The sequence below is a fragment of the Pelodiscus sinensis genome, chromosome Z (assembly GCF_052426305.1).
Source record: "Pelodiscus sinensis isolate ZL-2025 chromosome Z, ASM5242630v1, whole genome shotgun sequence".
NCBI classification, from domain to species: Eukaryota; Metazoa; Chordata; order Testudines; family Trionychidae; genus Pelodiscus; species Pelodiscus sinensis.
In genome coordinates, this window is record NC_143085.1 from 2143569 (window position 1) to 2163098 (window position 19530).

The 19530-nt window shown below is 66.3% G+C and overlaps 1 protein-coding gene across 8 annotated transcripts in view; it reads left to right on the forward strand.

Moving 5' to 3' along the window:
• Positions 1-5821: 5821 nt before the first annotated feature.
• The window catches only part of SMTN (smoothelin), a 31879-nt gene continuing 18170 nt past the window's right edge, over positions 5822-19530 (forward strand). For 7 of the 8 annotated variants that reach the window (XR_016348386.1, XR_016348388.1, XR_016348389.1 and 4 more), the window contains exons 1-12: positions 5822-5934; positions 8431-8603; positions 11176-11339; positions 11414-11507; positions 12514-12592; positions 12684-12766; positions 14681-14777; positions 14913-15100; positions 15190-15244; positions 15384-15743; positions 15831-15901; positions 18621-18728. Coding sequence is in view for 4 of the 8 variants with exons in the window: in XM_089775346.1 (XP_089631472.1) it covers positions 8553-8603; positions 11176-11339; positions 11414-11507; positions 12514-12592; positions 12684-12766; positions 14681-14777; positions 14913-15100; positions 15190-15244; positions 15384-15743; positions 15831-15901; positions 18621-18728 (1350 nt within the window). In the remaining 4 variants the exon portion in view is untranslated. Of the gene's footprint in view, positions 5935-6288; positions 7135-8430; positions 8604-11175; positions 11340-11413; positions 11508-12513; positions 12593-12683; positions 12767-14680; positions 14778-14912; positions 15101-15189; positions 15245-15383; positions 15744-15830; positions 15902-18620; positions 18729-19530 lie in introns of those variants that run through there. The other variant, XM_089775344.1, reaches the window with a different exon arrangement.

Consider the following 19530-nt stretch of genomic DNA (forward strand, 5'->3'; position numbering starts at 1 on the left):
GATCTGGGAAAGGCTCGTATCAAGGAGAGAGTTTACCCCCTCTGGAGTGTCGAGAGTAACTGCATGTCCCAGCATCCTCTGAGCTTGTTCCCAATCCAAGCGGAGGGGCTTAAAGTGATGCAATTAACCCAGCGATCACTAGGATTTAATGCTCCTCCATCCCTCTGTTGGTTCCAAACAAACAAAAGGAAGTTTCTCTTCATGCAGTGCACAGTCAACTTGTGGAACTCCTCGCCGGAGGATGTGGTGAAGGCTAGAACTTGAACAGGGTTCAAAAAAGAGCTGGATAGATTAACCATAGAATCATAGAACACTAGGACTGGAAGGGACCTCGAGAGGTCATCGAGTCCAGTCCCCTGCCCTCATGGCAGGACCAAATACTGTCTAGACCATCCCTGGTAGACATTTATCGAACCTGCTCTTAAATATCTCCAGAGATGGAGATTCCACAACCTCCCTGGGCAATTTATTCCAGCGTTTGACTAATTCATGGAGGTTAAGTCCATCAGTGGCTATTAGCCAGGCTGGGTAAGGAACGGTGTCCCCAGCCTCTGTTTGTCAGAGGATGGAGATGGATGGCAGGAGAGAGATGGCTTGATTATTCCGTGTTCAGTTCACTCCTTTTGGGGCACCTGGCATTGGCCACTGTTGGCAGACAGGATACTGGGCTGGATGGACCTTTGGTCTGACCCAGTATGGCCATTCTTATGTTCTGGCCTTTACCACATCCTCTGGCGAGGAGTTCCACAGGTTGACGGTGCGCTACGTGAAGAAGAATTTCCTTTGGTTTGTTTGAAACCTGCAGCCTGTTAATTTCATTGGGTGACTCCTAGTTCTGATGCTATGGGAACAAGTCAATCACTTTTCCTTATTCCCTTTCTCCACACTCGTCATGATTTTGTAGACCTCGATCTTATTCCCCCGTAGCCTCCTCTTTTCTAAGCTGAAAAGTCCCCGTCTCTTTAGAATATAAGAATATAATAACATAAGAATGGCCGTAGACATAAGAGACATAAGTGGAGTCGAGACGCTGAAGGTCCTCCAAGATTTTGGAAGGGGGTGCAAAGAGCTTGAACCATGGGCAGGACAGGGGGAGCCGGGCAGAGAATCCCACTTTTATGGACTGAGCGGGTTCTTTTAGGGGGCTGGACTCTGACCCGGTGTGGGAAACTGAGGCTCAGAAAGAGCTGGCCGCTTGCTCCTCTCTGCACATGGATACTCCCAGCCTGGCCAGCGGAGGGCGCCAGAGGTGGGGTCGCATGGCCCTGTTGGACAGGGCCTAGAACCCACAGATGGATGCAGCGGGTGGGGGGGAGCCAAGGATTTCCCCTTTACTCTGCCCCTTGGCCAGTCCCCTATGGCAGCGAGATCAGTGGTCACTGTCTGAACTACCTTCCTCTTTCGAAAAAGGAACGTAAATGAGGCCGATCACAGAATCCTCGAGCTGGAAGAGACCTCCGGAGGTCATCGAGTCCAGCCCCCTGCTCAAGGCAGGACCAATCCCAACGCAATCCCTCGCCTGCCTTTCGTCTCGAAGCCAATGGGGCAGCAAAGTGGAGAAGCGAGAGGAGAGCCAGCCCCACGTCCTTTTTACGGCGTCCCAAACTAAGTGACTGGGCCACAAAACGGCAAATGAAATTTCATGTGGATCGATCTAAAATAATGCCCATTGGGAAAAGTAACCCCAACTAGACACATCATATAATGGGGGCTAATTTAGCTACAACGAATCAGGAAAGAGATCTTGGAGTCATCGTGGATGGCTCTCGGAAGACAGCAGCCGTCAAAAAAGCCAACCGGATGTGAGGAATCATTAAAAAAGGGATTGAGAATAAGACGGAGAATATCGCATTGCCCTTATATAAACCCATGGTACGGCCACATCTGGAATGCTGCGGACAGATGTGGTCTCATCTCGAAAAAAGATATCCTGGCATTCGAAAAAGTTCAGAGAAGGGCAGCTAAAATGATTCGGGGTTTGGAACGGGTCCCGTATGAGACGAGATTAAAGAGACGGGGACTTTTCAGCTTGGAAAAGAGGAGACTGGAGAAAGGGAGTGGAGAAAGGGAATAAGGAAAAGTGATTGACTTGTTCCCGTCACATCAGAACTCGGGGTCACCAAATGAAACGAATGGGCCGCAGGTTTAAAACAAACCAAAGGACGTTCTTCTTCACACATCGTCAATCTGTGGAACTCCTCGCCGGAGGAGGTTGTGCAGGCTAGGACTAGAACAGGGTTTAAAAGAGAACTAGATACATTCATGGAGGAAGTCCGTTCATAATTATTACTAGCCAGGCTAGGTAAGGAATGGTGTCCCCAGCCTCTGTTTATCAGAGGGTGGAGATGGATGGCAGGAGAGAGATCGTTTGATCATTCTCTGTTCGGTTCACTCCCTCTGGGGTACCTGGCATTGGCCACTGTCGGCAGACAGGATACAGGGCTGGATGGACCTTTGGTCTGACCCAATATGGCCGTTCTTATGTTCTGGCCTTCACCATATCCTCTGGCAGGGAGTTCCACAGGTGTGCTGCGTCAAGAAAAACTTCCTTTGGTTTGTTTGAAACCAGCTCCCTGTTCGTGGCCTTTGGTCTGACCCAGTATGGCCGTTCTTATGGTCTTATGTCTCCTCCCCAGACTCCTGGATCTCACGGCCACGGCCGGGCAATCGTCAGTCGGGGGAGCCTGGGCCACCGAACGCTTCGTTCAGGCCCTTGAAACAGGGGAAGGTTGGGCTGTGCTGTGCGGAGAGAGGGAGGTTGTTGGCGTGACAGTGCCTGGCTCAGGATCCGACTGGCTTCCCCCCTCCCTCCTAGTATCGAGGGTTCAGATCCTCCAACCATTCCCCCGCCCAGCCGCAGCTCTCTGACCTGACCCGTTCCCCCCAGGCAGGTGTGTCCCGTTGGCTGGGGCGACCCGGGCAAGTGCCGACAGCCTTGTTATTTCTTTTTATGGCGTGAGGTCATCTGCCGACGTTCCCAGCCCCGATGTTCCCAGCCCTCCTCCGTGCACGCCGGAGCCAAGAACGCCGAGGGAGCTCGTAAATTTCTCCCAGCTGAGGCCGCGTTGGAACGAGGAGAGCTGCCCAGTCAACCGGCTGCCCGCGTTCTCCACCAAGCCTCCGCTGAACACTGTATGCCTGGTGCCTCGTCTGTAAGCCACAGCAGAATGGCCGATGCCCCCCAAGTTGCTAAGCCGCAGAAAGGGATCAGAGCTGTGACCCACTGGCTGCTGCCTTCGAAGCAGAGACAGCGGGCTCCTGGAGCTTTCTGGAGGGGCAGGCGTGGGGCGTTTCGAATTAAGGGCGCGCCTTTCTTCCGTGCGCAAACAGGATAGCCTTGCTCTATAGACAGGCTTGCACAAAGACTAGACCTGCCCGGCGTTCCTCTAGAGTCAAGTGCCAAGGGGTTGATTCGCAGAGCGCCCACCCCTGCCGGCTGTGCTGGAGGTGGTGCACATCCCCTGTGCATCGGCGCACCGAACAAAATTGATTCCGCACCCGGAAAAAATCCGAGGGAATTGTGGCCCCGATGGGCATCATTGATTCCGAGCGGCTTTCATGGCTCTGTCGAACGACGCTGCCGCGAAAAACCTGCCCCCTCTCGTAGCTCCGCTCACCTAAGCCACGAAATGCAGCGACCGCTTCTCGGGGAGGTGGGTTGACGACAGCGAGGGGAGAACCGTGCCTGTCCTGGCCGTGTCCCCACGATAGCGGGGACGGTCGGAGGCCACGCAGGAGGGGGGGCGTTCTCTGGCCGCGCCCGCCGGAGAGCGGACGCATAATGGTTAACCGAGTCCCGTCTTTGCGGGGCGCTCGCGGGTCCAATTGAGCGCCAAATTTGGGTGTTTAGGACAAAGCCGGCCAGGGTGCAGCAATATTTCCATGATGTGCTCAGCGTTGCTGATTCCAGTGGAAAAAACCTTCTTTTTAAACAAATTCCAGGCCGCTTGGCGGGGTCAGAATACGAGGAGGAGGAATACGGTGAAGACGGAAACGACGGCACAGCTGACAGCACCGAGCTCTGGACGGCAGAATGACCCCGGGGCTGCTCTGTGGCTACACGTGGTAGCCTGGCAGTGGCCTGGCTTTTAACCTGGCAGCATCCCACGGAGCCACACTCTGCCCCACGGCTGGCAGAGGGAGATGTGGAGTCACGGAAGTCATCGGGGAGTGAACACCGTGCCACGTGGGTCAGACCCCAAGTCCGTGCAGCCCAGTGTCCCGTCTGCCGGCAGTAGCCAACGCCAGGTGTGAACCGAACAGGGAACCGTCAAGTGATCCCACTACTGCCACCAATCCCCCCGCTTCTGACAAACAGAGGGACGCCATCTCTGCCCATCCTGGCAAACAGCCACTAATGGGTCCTGTCCCCCAGGAATGTATCTCGTGTTTTTTGGAACCCGGTTCAAGTCCTGGTTTCCACCCCATCCTCTAGCAAGGAGTTCCACAGGTTGTGTGCTGCGGGAAGCAATATTTCCTTTGTTTTAAACTTGCTACCTGTTCACTTCATTTGGTGACCCCCGCCCTCAATTCTTGTGTTACGGGAACCAGTCAATAACGTTTCCTTATTCACTTTTCCCTCACCTGTCATGATTTTATAGACCTCTGTCCTATCCCCCCCATAGTCTCCTCTTTTCTCCGCCGAAAAATCCCCGTCTTTTTCATTTCTCCGTTCCAAACCCTTCATCATTTGGGTTGCTCTTTTCTGAACCTTTTCCAAGGCCGAGAGAGCTTTTTGGAGATGAGGCGAGCACCTCAAGACGTGGGCGTCCCACGGACGCCTGTTATGTCTCCCCGCCATGCCCCAGTGGGAGGCTATGCCTGTGGGGCTGGAGAGCCGATGGAGTGACCCCCCCTTGCCAGCTCTGGTGGGAATGTGACGCAGGGAGGTTTCTCCAAACCAAGCAAGAGCAGTGTGTTGTGGGGGGAGTCCCTGCTGAGTGAGGGAGTGGGGTAGGGTGGGCCTGGGTGCTTCCCCCCATGGGGGCTACTGTCCCAAAAACCTGTGACTCTAACCATTGGGCAGCGCTGCCCTGAACTGAGGAGCTGTGCTTGCTGACTCTGGCCAGGGCTATCCTGAATGAGGGGCTGTGATTGCTGACTCTACCCATTGGGCAGCGCTGCCCAGAACTGAGGCGCTGTGCTTGCTGACTCTGGGCAGGGCTATCCTGAATGAGGGGGCCGCGATTGCTGACTCTACCCATTGGGCGGTGCTGCCCTATGCCCCAGGACTGTCGTGGACTGGAGCCGTTAGGCTGCGCTGCCCTGAACCTTTGGACTGTGTCCGAGACTGTGGCCACTGGGCTGCGCTGCCTTGGGACCAGATGAGCTTCCAGCACCAGGCCCGGCCTGGCACAACCCCCCCCCCTTCTCTTCTCCTCCGGAAAGCTCCGTGCCCCGGGGTGTGCAGGGGGGTGCGGGAGTGACTCCAAAGAGGGGCCTTGTGGGTGTTTGCAGGCAGATCGGGCACACGAGGGTGCTGTGGTGGGGAGGGGGGGCAGAAGGGGCAATTGGGGGGGGCAGGGGCAGGTGGGAGGGCCCTGGGGGCAGAGCCAGGGCATCCAAGGAGCAGGCAGTAGCCCCCTAGGGAGGCTGGTAGGTGCCAGGACGGATCTAGCTCCGCCCTGCACCGCGTGGCCACGCCCCCTCTCGCGGCTCCGCCCCCCCCCGGCGCGTCCCAGAACTACCCGCCCCAGAATGCCGCGCGCGCGGGGTTCTAACGCCAGGGGGCGGGCCCAGCGATTGAAACGGGCCAATGGAGGGGGAGCGGGAGAGGGACTGGGCGCCGCGCGCCCGGGGATTGGTGGGCGCAGGGGCGGGGGGCGGGGCCAAAGGGCGGGGGCCGGCGGCCGGTGGGGCAGCGCCGCCCAGTCCCAGCGGCGGCCGGAGCGGAGCGGAGCCGTCTCGGCCCATGGCCGGCCCCGGCGGAGCGAGGTGGGAGGGGAGCGCTCCGGATCTGCGGGGGTCGCAGGCGCGGGCTAATCCGGATCGGGGGCGCGCGGGCTAATCCGGATCGGGGGGGTTGGCGGCTAATCCGGATCGGGGGTGCGCGGGCTAATCCGGATCGGGGCATTGGAGGCGAATCCAGATCAGGGGTGCCCGGGCTAATCCGGATCGCGGGGTTGGAGGCAAATCCGGATCGGGGGTGCGCGGGCTAATCCGGATCGCGGGGTTGGATGCAAATCCGGATCGGGGGTTTGTGGGCTAATCCGGATCGGGGGGTTAGAGGCGAATCCGGATCGGGGGTTTGGTGGCTAATCCGGATCGGGTGGGCGCCGGCTAATCCGGATCGGGGGTTTGGCAGCTAATCCGGATCGGGGGTTTGGCAGCTAATCGGGATCGGGGGTTTGGCAGCTAATCCGGATCGGGGGTGCGCGGGCTAATCCGGATCGAGGGTTTGGATGCGAATCCAGTTCGGGGGTTTAGAGGCGAATCCGGATCGGGGGGGATGGAGCCGAATCCGGATCGGTGGTGCGCGGGCAAATCCGGATCGGTGGCTTGGAGGCTAATCTGGATCGAGGGTGCGTGGGCTAAACCGGAGCGAGGGGCGGGCCGGTGCTCTTTGATCCGGTTTAAGGCTCATCCCAGTGCGGGTGGGGACGGGCAACAGTCGCCCGTCTGGATTACCCCAATGAGGCTCCTACCCCATCCGGGGGAGCCGCTTGCTAATCCGGATTCACAGGGGGCGGGAAAGACCCTGGTTGACCCCAGCAAACCTCCAAGTGTGTGTGTGCGGGGGGAGTCTAATGTAAACCCAATTTCTGGCTCCTTGTGGGCAGGCAGGCACGCCCTGGACCAGGCTGTACCCTGTGGCTTTTCCCTTCCCTTCCCTAGCGCATCCGGTCCAGAGATGAGCTATTTCGGATCTGGTTTGGCAGTTCCCACTTCCTTTCGTGAATTCTGGATCCAAGGGGGGGGGGGTGTGTGTGTGTGTGCGAACATAGATCCAATCCGTATTAAGGAAATCGGGGGTCTTAGCCGGACCTCAGGCGAGCTGCTACTTGGATTGGCTGGAGCCGTTCCGAGCTCCCCTGTTACCCCAGAACAAAGTTTGCCTGGTAGGCCGGTGACTTTCCCCAGCGCTGAATTCGGAGCGTGGCAAATACAGTGTAAACAGACCCGGCCGGGCTGAAGGTACGGGCCGGTGTTAAAACGATGGGTGTACTCCGACCAGCCGAGCCAGGATCATGAATTGGGGGGGCCCTGGTATAACTGGTCCCCGCGCTTTCTGGCGGGAGGTAAAGAGACCCAAATATCGAACCGTTCTGGGGTGGAACGACTCTTCGGTTTATCGTACGAAAGCCAAACGGAGTTTGGAGACTTTCAAACTTTTGAGACTTTCGAAAAAGCGTCTGTCTCGGAAGAGCCTTTCGGAAAAGCCTCTTTCGCAAAAGAGCGCCCAAAGGCTTTCGAAAAAGCGTCTGTCTCGGGAGATCCTTTCGGAAAAGCCTCTCTCGCAAAAGAGCGCCCAAAGGCTTTCGAAAAAGCGTCTGTCTCGGGAGAGCCTTTCGGGAAAGCCTCTTTCGCAAAAGAGCGCCCAACGGCTTTCGAAAAAGCGTCTGTCTCGGGAGAGCCTTTCGGAAAAACCTCTTTCGCAAAAGAGCGCCCAAAGGCTTTCGAAAAAGCGTCTGTCTTGGGAGAGCCTTTCGGAAAAGCCTCTTTCGCAAAAGAGCGCCCAAAGGCTTTCGAAAAAGCGTCTGTCTCGGGAGAGCCTTTCGGGAAAGCCTCTTTCGCAAAAGAGCGCCCAACGGCTTTCGAAAAAGCGTCTGTCTCGGGAGAGCCTTTCGGAAAAGCCTCTTTCGCAAAAGAGCGCCCAACGGCTTTCGAAAAAGCGTCTGTCTCGGGAGAGCCTTTCGGGAAAGCCTTTTTCGCAAAAGCGCGCCAAGCAGTACTTTCGGAAAAGCACGCCGCTTTTTCGAAAGGCAGCCGGGATGCTCTCTTTTGAAACAGCACCGTTTGCACGACGTAGCGCCTTTTTTCCGAAAGCGCGCTGTCTCGAAAAACGAGCTTTTCCCGCGGTCGAAAAAACCCGCCGCGGTCTTTCGCTGTACCTCCGAAAGAACGCGGCGGCAGTCTGGACGCAGGGGAAGCTTTGTCGAAAAAAGGCTACTGTTTTGGAAGAAACCCTATAGAATAGACACACCCTTTGTGTGTGGGGCAGGCGGAAGATAGCTCTGGGCGTGTGAACTGTGGGGGGGGGGATGCTATGGGGCACTGGCAGATCAGGGGGTGTATGAATTTGGGATGGAGAAGGGGCTGGACGTCCTCGGTGAGCTTGGAGAACGGCGGACGGACTTTCGGAGGGGCTGGTGGCAGCGGTGGGATCAGCGGCCGGCGAAACAGCGGGAGGCCGATTCTTCGTTGCCGTGTGGCAACCCGGGGACCGGTGGGCGGCTTCGTTGATGTGCCCGCCGCCTGGTTTCTTTGCAGATTCCTCTCGTGAGCTGACGGGCCCGACCCGGCAGTCTCATCGTCTCCCGCCCGCGCGGTTTCATCCGGCTCCGAGAGCTGCCGGGGCCCGGGTCCCTGTGCCTGGAGCGAAGCCAGCGAGCATGTCTGAACAAAACCTCTTGAGCATGGACGAAGGCGCCCTCCGAAAACTGGTTAGTCCCCCCCCATCCCCCCACGGCTTCGCTTGGGGGCGGGCTTAGGGGGGGACTCGTGTACGGCCCTCTTGAGCTTCGTGGTCAAGCGGTGGGCCCCCTAGAGGCCGTGGCTGTGCGTGGCGCCCGTTTTCGGGTGCGGCGTGGCGGGGGCGGGGGGGGGGTATTTGGCTGGCACCGGGCGGCTGCCTGTGTGACTCCGTAGGTAGCACGTTTGCCTGCTCCCCGGAGACTCGCCGGGCCAGGGTGGGGCGTGGGAACGCCGAGGCTGGCCCGACTCGGTTTCCCTCCCCCCCCGTAACAACCGTGTCCTGGCTTCCCCTGTAAGCCAAGCCCCTGATGAGTGGGGGGGGGGGGAAGACGGCTTAGTGGTTAAAGCGCTTGCCTGCATCTTAGGAGAGGAGGGCTTGGTTTTTTCCTCCGCCACTGACGTCCCGGATGGCCTTGGTCGCGTCCCTTATCCGTGCTGCGCTCGGTCGCTCCGGGGCTTCCACGACCTCCCGGCTCCGAGCTGGAAGACACCTCCGGGGGTTGTCAAGTCCAGCCCCTCCCCCGCCCCAGGCGGGTCCGATCCCGGGGTCCCTGGTTCGGGGCTGCAGGGGGACGCTGGGGGGGGGGGCTCTGCCCCCCTTTGCGCAGGGTGTGTGTGTGGGTGGGGGGGGGAGGGCGTGCATCTCTCCCTGCCGGTGCCACTTGTGAAGGGGGCTGCCTCAGTTTCCCCCGGCCCGGCTGGCGGGGCTCGGTGTCGCCGGCTGTGGGGCTGGAAGGGGGCTAGGATCCCCCCCCCCCCCCCCCGGCCTGGCTGGGAGAGGCCCCTTCCCGGCTGGCACGGGAGGCGGCATTTTTCCGCTGCCTCTTGGCTCGGCGCGGCTGGAACAGGCTTAGCCCATATAAGGGAAACCTGCCTGCCTCTCCCCCCTGCCCCCCCCCTCCCGCTTCCTCCGTGGGGCTCGCCGCGCCCGGCTGCCTCTCCGCCGGCTCTTCCCGGGGGCACGGGGGGCTGGCCCTGTTCTGGGGGGAAGGCTGGGGGGGGCACCATGGGGCTGGGGGGACCCATGCCTGTTCCTAGGGGGCACCGTGGGGCTGGAGGGGGGCCTGTGCCAGGCCTGTTCCCAGGGGGGCACCGTGGGGGGCCTGTCGGGTGCATTGGGGGGCTGGGCGGATTCCTAGGGGCTGGGGGGGGGCGCTGGGTCTGTTCCCGGGGGGGGCACCATGAGGGTAGGGAGGGTGTTTGGGGGGCTGGTCCTGTTCCCAGGGGGCACAGTGGGGCTGGGGGGACTCCGGGGCATTGGAGGGCTCGGTCTGTTGCCAGAGGGGGCAGAGGGTACTGGGGGGCTGGGCCTGTTCCTAGGGGGTACCATGGGGCTGGAGGGGGCACTGGGTCTGTTCCTGGGGGGCACTGTGTGGGTCAGGGGACCATTGGGGGCTGGGTCTCTTCCTGGGGGGCACTGTGTGGGTTGGGGGGCTGGGCCCGTTCCCAGGGGGCACTGTGGAGCTGGGGGGGCACTGGGTCTGTTCCTGGGGGGCACTGTGTGGGTTGGGGGGCTGGGCCCGTTCCCAGGGAGCACTGTGGAGCTGGGGGGGCACTGGGTCTGTTCCTGGGGGGCACTGTGTGGGTTGGGGGGCTGGGCCCGTTCCCAGGGGCGCCGTGGGGTGGGGATGGGGGAGGACGAGGGACCCCGCTGCAGATCCAGGGCCTGTCGTGGGCCGGTGCTGTCCCCCCCCCCTTGCCCCACCTCTCCCCCGGGGCCCCCCCCACGCCCTGTGGCTTGGGCGGGTGTCACCGTCCCGGCCCAGCTGGGCTGCTGGCGAGGGGCCGGGCCCGGCTCACAAGGCCTCATTGTCCTGGCGGCGGCGGCCGTTGGCGGCGGCCGGGTCGTTTGGGGCCTTACGGCAGCGGCGGGGGGAGGCGTTTCCTCCCCCTGTCGGGGGAAGCCGGGCTGGCCCGGTTCAGCCCCTGAGGCTGGCTGGGGGCCACTTAGGGGGCTGGAGGGGGGGCCAGACACACACACCCGTGTGGGGCAGCCCAGCGTGAGGTCCGTGTCGCTCTGCCCCCCATAGGCCGGGCCCTGGGGGTCAGAGGCTCTCCCCGGGCCACATACCACCTCCGGCCCTGGCACGCAAGCTGCCTGGAGAAAGGGGGCTGCCCCACATCTGCCCCCGGGCTGCCCCACATCTGCCCCGGGGCTGCCCCCCTCCTTTGCCCTCGGCCGCTCCCTCTGGAACGGCAGCCGGTGTGGGTCCGAGCGTTTCTTTTGACAGCTGCGCTCCCTGGGGGTCTGGAACCCCCCCTCCTCGGGGCGGGGGAGTTCTGGGGGGTGCCCCCTGCCGCCCGGACTCCTATTCCATGTCACATGGGGCCCCTGATGCTGGGAGAGGGGGGCTACATCCCCCCCAAGTCCCTCCTTTATTCCTGCTCGATTTTTCCGCCGCTGTGCGGAATAATTTTCTCCGCGCACCACGGCGCACGGGAATGGGTCACAGCCGCCCAAGCGCCCAACCCACCTGCTACCCGGTGATGCAAGAGGACCCATTGTGACCCCCCCCCCAATTCTCTGCCCCTCCCCCCCAGCTGGAGGCCACGGCCGACCTCGCCGAGCGGCGCCAGATCCGATCGGCCATCCGGGAGCTGCGGCGGCAGGAGCTGGAGGGGGACGGGGAGGCCCTGGCGTCCAAGCGTTTCCGGCCGGAGCAGGGCGGCAGCCGCCGGCAGGAGAACAAGGAGAACTGGCTGCGGTAGGTGCCGTGGGGCGGGGATGTGGGGGGCATCGGGGACCCCTGCGGGGCCTGATGGGGGCGTCTCGCCGCAGGTCTCAGCGGCTGGAGGAGGAGCAGGCCAAGGCCCTGGAGCTGCTGGCGGGGAAACTCGACTCCATCACGGACGTGGAGGAGCTGACGGTTCTGGTGAGTGTGGGGCGGCGGGGGGCTCTTGGGTTCTCTGGCGGCTGCCTGGCCTTGGGCGAGTCATGGCCGCACGGTGCCTCAGTTTCCCCCCTTGCTGGGGCTGCCGGTGTCTCGGCCGTGCCTCAGTTTCCCCTCTTATTGGGGACGACACTATCTCGGCCGTGCCTCAGTTTCCCCTCTTATTGGGGACGACACTATCTTCGCCGTGCCTCAGCTTCCCCTCTTACTGGGGCTGCTGCTGGCTCGGCTGTGCCTCAGCTTCCCCTCTTACTGGGGCTGCCACCATCTCAGCCACGCCGGGCCTCAGTTTCCCCTCTTTTCCTGCGGCTGCCGCCATCTCGGCCAAGCCTCAGTTTGCCCTCCTGCAGGGGATGCCGCGGTTTTGGCCGCGCTGTGCCTCAGTTTCCCTTTTTACGGGGGAGGCCACCGGCTTGGGCGTGCCGTGCCTCAGTTTCCCCTCTTCCTGGGGACGCCGCTGTCTCGGCCGCGCCTCAGTTTCCCCTCTTCCTGGGAAGGTGCCGCCTCGGGCGTGCCGTGCCTCAGTTTCCCCTCTTCCTGGGGGCGCCGCTGTCTCGGCCGCGCCTCAGTTTCCCCTCTTCCTGGGGATGCTGCCGTCTCAGCCAGGCCGTGCCTCAGTTTCCCCTCTTCCTGGGAAGGTGCCGCCTCGGGCGTGCCGTGCCTCAGTTTCCCCTCTTCCTGGGGACGCCGCTGTCTCGGCCGCGCCTCAGTTTCCCCTCTTCCTGGGGATGCTGCCGCCTCGGGTGTGCCGTGCCTCAGTTTCCCCTCTTCCTGGGGAGGCCGCCGTCTCGGCCAGGCTGTGCCTCAGTTTCCCCTCTTCCTGGGGAGGCCGCCATCTGGGCCACGGCGTGCCTCAGTTTCCCCTCTCGCTGGCGCCGCTTGGAGGGAGGCTGGCCGTGGGGCTGGCCGTGGGGCTGGACCTGGGGGAGGGGGGCGGGTAGGGTTAGGGCGCCGCGCCATGCCCCGGCTGTGCCCCTTTCTGCCGCAGCTGCGAGGCGCCGGCGAGTACGAGGAGCGCAAGCTGATCCGGGCGGCCATCCGCAAGCTGCGGGCCCAGGAGATCGAGGGTAAGTGAGCGCCCTGTGCCCCATGCGCCCTCCGTGGGGCTGGCCCCCCGACCCCGGGCCACTGCGTCACTGCCTCCTTCCTCCCGCCCAGCCGCAGCCGCGCCCGGGAGAGCCGCCGGCAGCCGGAGAGGGGAAACTGAGGCACCGGGGAGCCCGGCCGGGGCCCGCTCTGAGGTGAGTGGGGGCAGGGGGCTCCGGGGAGGGGGAGCTGCCGTGCTTTGGGGGTGGGACTCGGCTGAGCCCCCCTGGGGACTCCTGGCCACTTCCTCCGGGGGCTGGATTCGAACCTGCTGCCCACAGGGCTGTGGGGGGGGGTGGGTAGAGTGGCGTGCTCCAGGTGGCTCTGAGGGCGGGGAGGCAGCTCTAGGGGCAGGGGGGCAGAGTGGTGCGCTCCGGGCGGCTCTGAGGGCGGGGGGGCAGAGTGGTGCGCTCCGGGCGGCTCTGAGGGCGGGGGGGGCAGAGTGGTGCGCTCCAGGCGGCTCTGAGAGCGGGGGGGGGGGCGGCTCTGGGGGGCAGGTGGCTGTAAGGGCGGGGGGGGCAGAGTGGTGCGCTCCGGGTGGTTCTAAGGGCGGGGGGGGCAGAGTGGCGCGCTCCGGGTGGTTCTAAGGGCGGGGGGGGGCAGAGTGGCGCGCTCCGGGCGGTTCTAAGGGCGGGGGGGGGCAGAGTGGCGCGCTCCGGGCGGTTCTAAGGGCGGGGGGGCAGAGTGGTGCGCTCCGGGCGGTTCTAAGGGTGGGGGGGGGGGCAGAGTGGTGCGCTCCGGGCGGTTCTAAGGGGGGGGGGGGGCAGAGTGGTGCGCTCCGGGCGGTTCTAAGGGCGGGGGGCAGAGTGGCGCGCTCCGGGTGGTTCTAAGGGCGGGGGGGGGGCAGAGTGGTGCGCTCCGGGCGGTTCTAAGGGCGGGGGGGCAGAGTGGCGCGCTCCGGGTGGTTCTAAGGGCGGGGGGGGCAGAGTGGCGCGCTCCGGGCGGTTCTAAGGGCGGGGGGCAGAGTGGCGCGCTCCGGGCGGCTCTAAGGGCGGGGGGGCAGAGTGGCGCGCTCCGGGCGGCTCTAAGGGCGGGGGGGGGCAGAGTGGTGCGCTCCGGGCGGTTCTAAGGGCGGGGGGGGGGGGGGGGGGGGGGCAGAGTGGCGCGCTCCGGGTGGTTCTAAGGGCGGGGGGGGGCAGAGTGGCGCGCTCCGGGTGGTTCTAAGGGCGGGGGGGGCAGAGTGGCGCGCTCCGGGTGGTTCTAAGGGCGGGGGGGGGCAGAGTGGCGCGCTCCGGGCGGCTCTAAGGGCGGGGGGGCAGAGTGGCGCGCTCCGGGCGGCTCTAAGGGCGGGGGGGGGCAGAGTGGTGCGCTCCGGGCGGTTCTAAGGGCGGGGGGGGGGCAGAGTGGCGCGCTCCGGGTGGTTCTAAGGGCGGGGGGGGGCAGAGTGGCGCGCTCCGGGTGGTTCTAAGGGCGGGGGGGGCAGAGTGGCGCGCTCCGGGTGGTTCTAAGGGCGGGGGGGGGCAGAGTGGCGCGCTCCGGGCGGCTCTAAGGGCGGGGGGGCAGAGTGGCGCGCTCCGGGCGGCTCTAAGGGCGGGGGGGGGCAGAGTGGTGCGCTCCGGGCGGTTCTAAGGGGGGGGGGGGGGCAGAGTGGCGCGCTCCGGGTGGCTCTAAGGGCGGGGGGGGGCAGAGTGGCGCGCTCCGGGTGGTTCTAAGGGCGGGGGGCAGAGTGGCGCGCTCCGGGTGGTTCTAAGGGCGGGGGGGGGCAGAGTGGCGCGCTCCGGGTGGTTCTAAGGGCGGGGGGGGGCAGAGTGGCGCGCTCCGGGCGGTTCTAAGGGCGGGGGGGGGGCAGAGTGGCGCGCTCCGGGCGGTTCTAAGGGCGGGGGGGGGGGGGGGGCAGAGTGGCGCGCTCCGGGTGGTTCTAAGGGCGGGGGGGGCAGAGTGGCGCGCTCCGGGTGGTTCTAAGGGCGGGGGGGGGGGGGCAGAGTGGCGCGCTCCGGGCGGTTCTGAGGGCGGGGGGGGCAGAGTGGTGCGCTCCGGGCGGCTGTAAGGGCGGGGGGGTGGCTCTGGGGGGGGTGGCTGTCAGGGCGTTGGGGGGCGCGGAGGCCTCACCCCCTCTCTCCCGGGCGCAGACCCCGGAGGACCAGGCGCAGCGGGAGCAGGGCCGGGCTCCGATCCGGGCGCCGTGCGGCCAGCGAAGCGGGGAGCCCCCCAAACCGGAGGCGCCGGGTGAGTCGCGTCCTCCCGCCCCGGGCTCCCGGGTGTCACCCCGGCGCCCCATTCTCTGGGGGGGGGCTGATTCGGGGGGGGCGCCGGACTCTGGGGCGACCCTCCCCCGTCAGACGCTGCTCCTCTCTCCCCCAGACTCCTCCTCCGGGCCCCTCCTGCTCCTGCACCCGGAGCCCGGCCAGAGCCCGGCCAGTCCCTGCGCCCCGGAGGGCGGCGGCGAGCCCGAGGCCAGGGGGGACTCAGAGCAGCCCGAGGCAGCGGCCGGGCCGGGCGACCCCCGCCCAGCGGCGGAGACCCGCCCCAGGCTGCCCCACGACGGCCAGGTACCGAGAACCCTGCCGCTCCCGGGGGGCACCGGGGGGCCCGCCTGGGGGTCCGGCACTAACCCGACACCCCCCTCATCTCCCCCCAGGCCACCGTCTCCCTCGTAAGTCGGGCCTCGGGTGGTGCCACCGAGATGCCAGCTGGTAAGCCGCCCCCTTTCCCGGCTGGAGTGGGGCAGAGAGAAGACCATCGGGCCCGTTTTCCCCCCCCAGTGGAGCGCTGAGTGGGGCAGTGCGGCTGCGTGGGTGGCTCAGCTCACTTGCCTCCTGTCTCCCCTTCCAGCGCCCGCCCGGCGCGCCCGGCCTGCCGCCGCCGTACCCGTCCGGCCGGGCCCCGCCGCCGCCTCGGAGGAGCCCGCCGCCGCCTCTTCTGCAGCCGCTCCGACTGCCGGGGGCCCGGCCGGGCCGGGAGAGGAGGGCCGTGCCGGGGGGCGGAGCCGGGCCGGCCCCTCGCTGCTGACGTCGGCCCCCAAGCTCCTGAAAAACGCCGCCGCCCGCCCGGCCGGCCCACAGGAGCCCGTCCCCTCGTCCTCGCCGCCGCCGTGCGCCCGAGACGAGGCCGCCATGAAGACGCTCTTCACCATCCAGATCAAGGACGCCCGGGCGCAGCCCGTCAGCGGCCGCCTGATCGGCCAGCGGGCAGGTAGGTGCCTCGGAGCTGGGGGGAGGGTGGCTGGGGGGCTGGGCCCCACGGATGCCGGCCGGCCCCACACCTGTCCTCCCGTCCTAGAGCTGACCCTGGGGCTGAGCAGCCCGGCCGCCCGGATCGCCAGCAGCCGCACCGGCGGGAGCGTGGCCAAGGTGAGTGCCCCCCCCACACCGCCCCACTCCCCCCCCCGGCCGTGCACTGGGCTATGGGGCGGCTGAGTCTGGGGGGGAGCCGGCTCCGTTGTGAAATGGGAGCTGGGTCTGAGCCAAGCCGGGTTTTCTCTTCCCCCTCCCACTCCCCCCCCCCCCGCACCCTCCCCACCTCGGGTCTGCCTGCCTCCTGCCCCCCTCCCCACCCCCCAGGTATCGGGTCCGAGCCAGGCCGGGTACCTGCCCCACTCCCCACCCCCTATGTATCGGGTCTGAGCCAGCTGCCGGCCAGAGGTGTGTGGGGGGGAAGTGTGTGTGTGGGGGGGGTCCCGGGTGACGCCGTGGGGCGTGACCCCCGCATGGTACCCAACCGGGTGCCTGGGGGGATTCTTGGGACGGACTGGAACCCCCCACCCCCACCGCTGTGGCCAAGGGAGCCGGGTCTGTGTGGGGCAGGCGTGGGTCCCGGCGGGGGGGCGGGCCTTGGAGCTGAGCCAGCTGGGAGACACACAGCCGGGCACGCGGCCCAGGGGAGGGAGGCGTGGGCTGGCCATGTCCCAAGTGACGGGGGGGGGCCAGGCATGGGGCAGCAGGTCCGTGGGGAGGGGCGGGCGCGTGGAGCTGGGCACGTGGGGTGGGGAAGGGGCCGGAGCAGGCATGTGGACAGGTGTGTGGGGCCAGGCAAGTGGGGCAGGGAGGGGAGCAGGCGTCGGTGGGGAGGGAAGAGGAGGGGGCCAGAGCAGACGTGGGGGGGGGAGAGCCAGGGCGGGCAGGCGCGTGGGGGGGATCCGGAGGGGGCGGGCGCATGGGGGGGAGGGGGAGGGGTCCGGTGTGTGTGTGTGGGGGGGGGGGAAGAGAGCCAGGGCAGGCAGGCGTTTGGGGGGGGATCTGGAGGGGAAGGGGGAGGGGGCCGGTGTGTGGGGGGGGAGAGAGCCAGGGTGGGCAGGCATGTCGGGGGGATCCGAGAGGGTGGGTGCCCGGGGGAGGGGGAGGGGGTCCGGTGTGTGTGTGGGGGGGGGAAGAGAGCCAAGGCGGGCAGGTGGGGGGGGATCCGGAGGGGGCGGGCGTGTGGGGCCGGGCCCGGCCGGGCGCTCCTGCCCATGTAGGGTCATGCTGAGCGCTTGGGGCTGTGTCCGGGAGGATCCGGGGGGGGGGGCCGGCTGCCGCCCAGAGGCCGTGGGGATGGGCCTGCCCCTGCCCCTCTGGGTGGCTCCCCCTAGTGGCGGAGTCCATCTCCCCAGCCCCCTCTCTGTCTCCCCACGGCGTCTGCCATGTGTCCGGGACCCCGCAGGCTCCGGCCCGGCCGCCCCCCCAGGCCCTGACGGGGGGGGGTCTGGGCCACACTGAGGGGCGGCTCTCGCTGGGCGGGGGGGGAGGTGGAGTGTCCTGCGCTAACGAGCCGCCGGCCCGTCAGCTCTCATTAAAGTATTAGCCGGGCCAACGCGGAGCCGGGGAGGGGGGGGCCAAGCTGTCGGCAGCCGGGGAGAGGGGCCGGAGGGGCAGCCCCCCACCGCTCGCAGGTACAGTCTGCCCCCTAGGTTGCTGCAGGGCTGGGTGCTGTGGGTCCTACCTCCCCTTCCTTCGGGGGCCGGGGAGGGGCACCGGTGCCAGCCTGTGGCCACTGGAGTGTGGGGGGGGGGCACGCTGGGGGCTGGACTAAGGGGTGGGGGGCATGGCGGGGGCTTTTCTGGGGCAGCTGTGGGGGGCACGGTGGGGGGGCTTGGTGGGGGGCTGTTCTAGGTTGGGGGGCTGTTCTGGGGCAGCTGGGGGGCATGGTGGGGGCTTGGTGGGGGGCTGTTCTAGGGCAGCTGGGGGGCTGGGGGCTTGTGAGGCAGCTATAGGGGGCACGGTGGGGGCTTGATAGGGGGCTGTTCTGGGGCAGCTGGGGGGCACAGTGGGGGGCTGTTCTAGGTGGGGGGCTATTCTGGGACAGCTGGGGGGGCACGGTGGGGCCTTGGTGGGGGGCTGTTCTAGGGTGGGGGGGCTGAGCCCCTCCCCCCCATCTGTGCTTTGCTGGATCGCTGCCCCATTTACTGAGGGCTAGGGGAGCCCATGGGGGGCAGGGGGAGCATGCTCAGTGCCTACTCCAGCCCCCGCCCCCCAACATGGCCGGACCGTGCCCCCCAGGATCCGGTCACAACACCCTGGGCAGCATTCACTGCTGGGCTGGGGGGGGGGGCGTGTTTGCTGCTCTCGCCCCCCAGATCCCGCTGAGGGCAGGGGTCTCCCGCCAGCCCCCCAAGGCCACGCCCCTGCCCCCAAGGCCACGCCCCTGCCCCCAAGGCCTCCTGGGAACTCGTGCTCCCCGGGCGGTTGTCTAAGCCCCCTAGGGAACGGGACCAGCAGCAGACGGGGCGGGGCGGGGCTGGCTGCCCCCTTGGGGGGCGGGAACGGGGCCGTGCGTTGCTGTGGGGGGCCGGGCCGGACGTGTTAACGAGGACGCTGTCGGAGAAGAAGTCGGGCCCGGCCGCCGCTGATCCTCTTTCCGCTAAGCCCCCTTAATCCCGAGCCAGAGCTGGCACCGTGCCCCACGGCCCCGGCTCCCGTCACCCTTCGAGGCACAGCAGTGGGGCGGGAAGGGGTGGCCGCCCCCCAGGCCGGGATCTCGTGCGCCACCGTGGCGGCACACCGGCCAGGGGGAAACCAGACCCCCGGGGGGCAGGTCTCCGAAGCGGGCGTGAGGCCCGACCTGTCGGCTTCCACGCTCCGCCCCTCGTTGCAGATGGAGGCGGAGCCGGAGGCGCCCAATGGGACGGCGCCGGCCCGGCCAGGCAAGCTCAGCGCCGAGGAGCTGAGCAAGATCGAGGAGGAGGAAGTGCTGGATAAGATGGTGGGTTGGGCCGGGGGGGGTGGCTGGAGTTTGGGGGAGAGGGGGGTGATACCAGCAGGTCCCGCGGGAGTTTCGAGGGGAGGGGGGTGATACCAGCAGGTCCCGCGGGAGTTTCGAGGGGAGGAGGGTGATACCAGCAGGTCCCGCGGGAGTTTCGAGGGGAGGGGGGTGATACCAGCAGGTCCCGCGGGAGTTTCGAGGGGAGGGGGGTGATACCAGCAGGTCCCGCGGGAGTTTCGAGGGGAGGAGGGCGATACCAGCAGGTCCCGCGGGAGTTTCGCGGGGCGGGGGGTGATACCAGCAGGTCCCGCTGGAGTTTCAAGGGGCGGGGGGTGATACCAGCAGGTCCCACGGGAGTTTCGAGGGGCGGGGGGTGATACCAGCAGGTCCTGCTGGAGTTTCGAGGGGAGGGGGGCGATACCAGCAGGTCCCGTGGGAGTTTCGAGGGGAGGGGGTGATACCAGCAGGTCCCGCGGGAGTTTCGAGGGGAGGGGGTGATACCAGCAGGTCCCGCAGGAGTTTCGAGCAGGTCTGGCGGGAGTTTCGAGGGGAGGGGGGCGATACCAGCAGGTCTGGCGGGAGTTTCGAGGGGCGAGGGGTGATACCAGCAGGTCCCGCTGGAGTTTCGAGGGGCGGGGGGTGATACCAGCAGGTCCCACGGGAGTTTCGAGGGGCGGGGGGTGATACCAGCAGGTCCCGCAGGAGTTTCGAGGGGAGGGGGGCGATACCTGCAGGTCCTGCGGGAGTTTCGAGGGGAGGGGGGGGGGGGTGATACCAGCAGGTCCCGCGGGAGTTTCGAGGG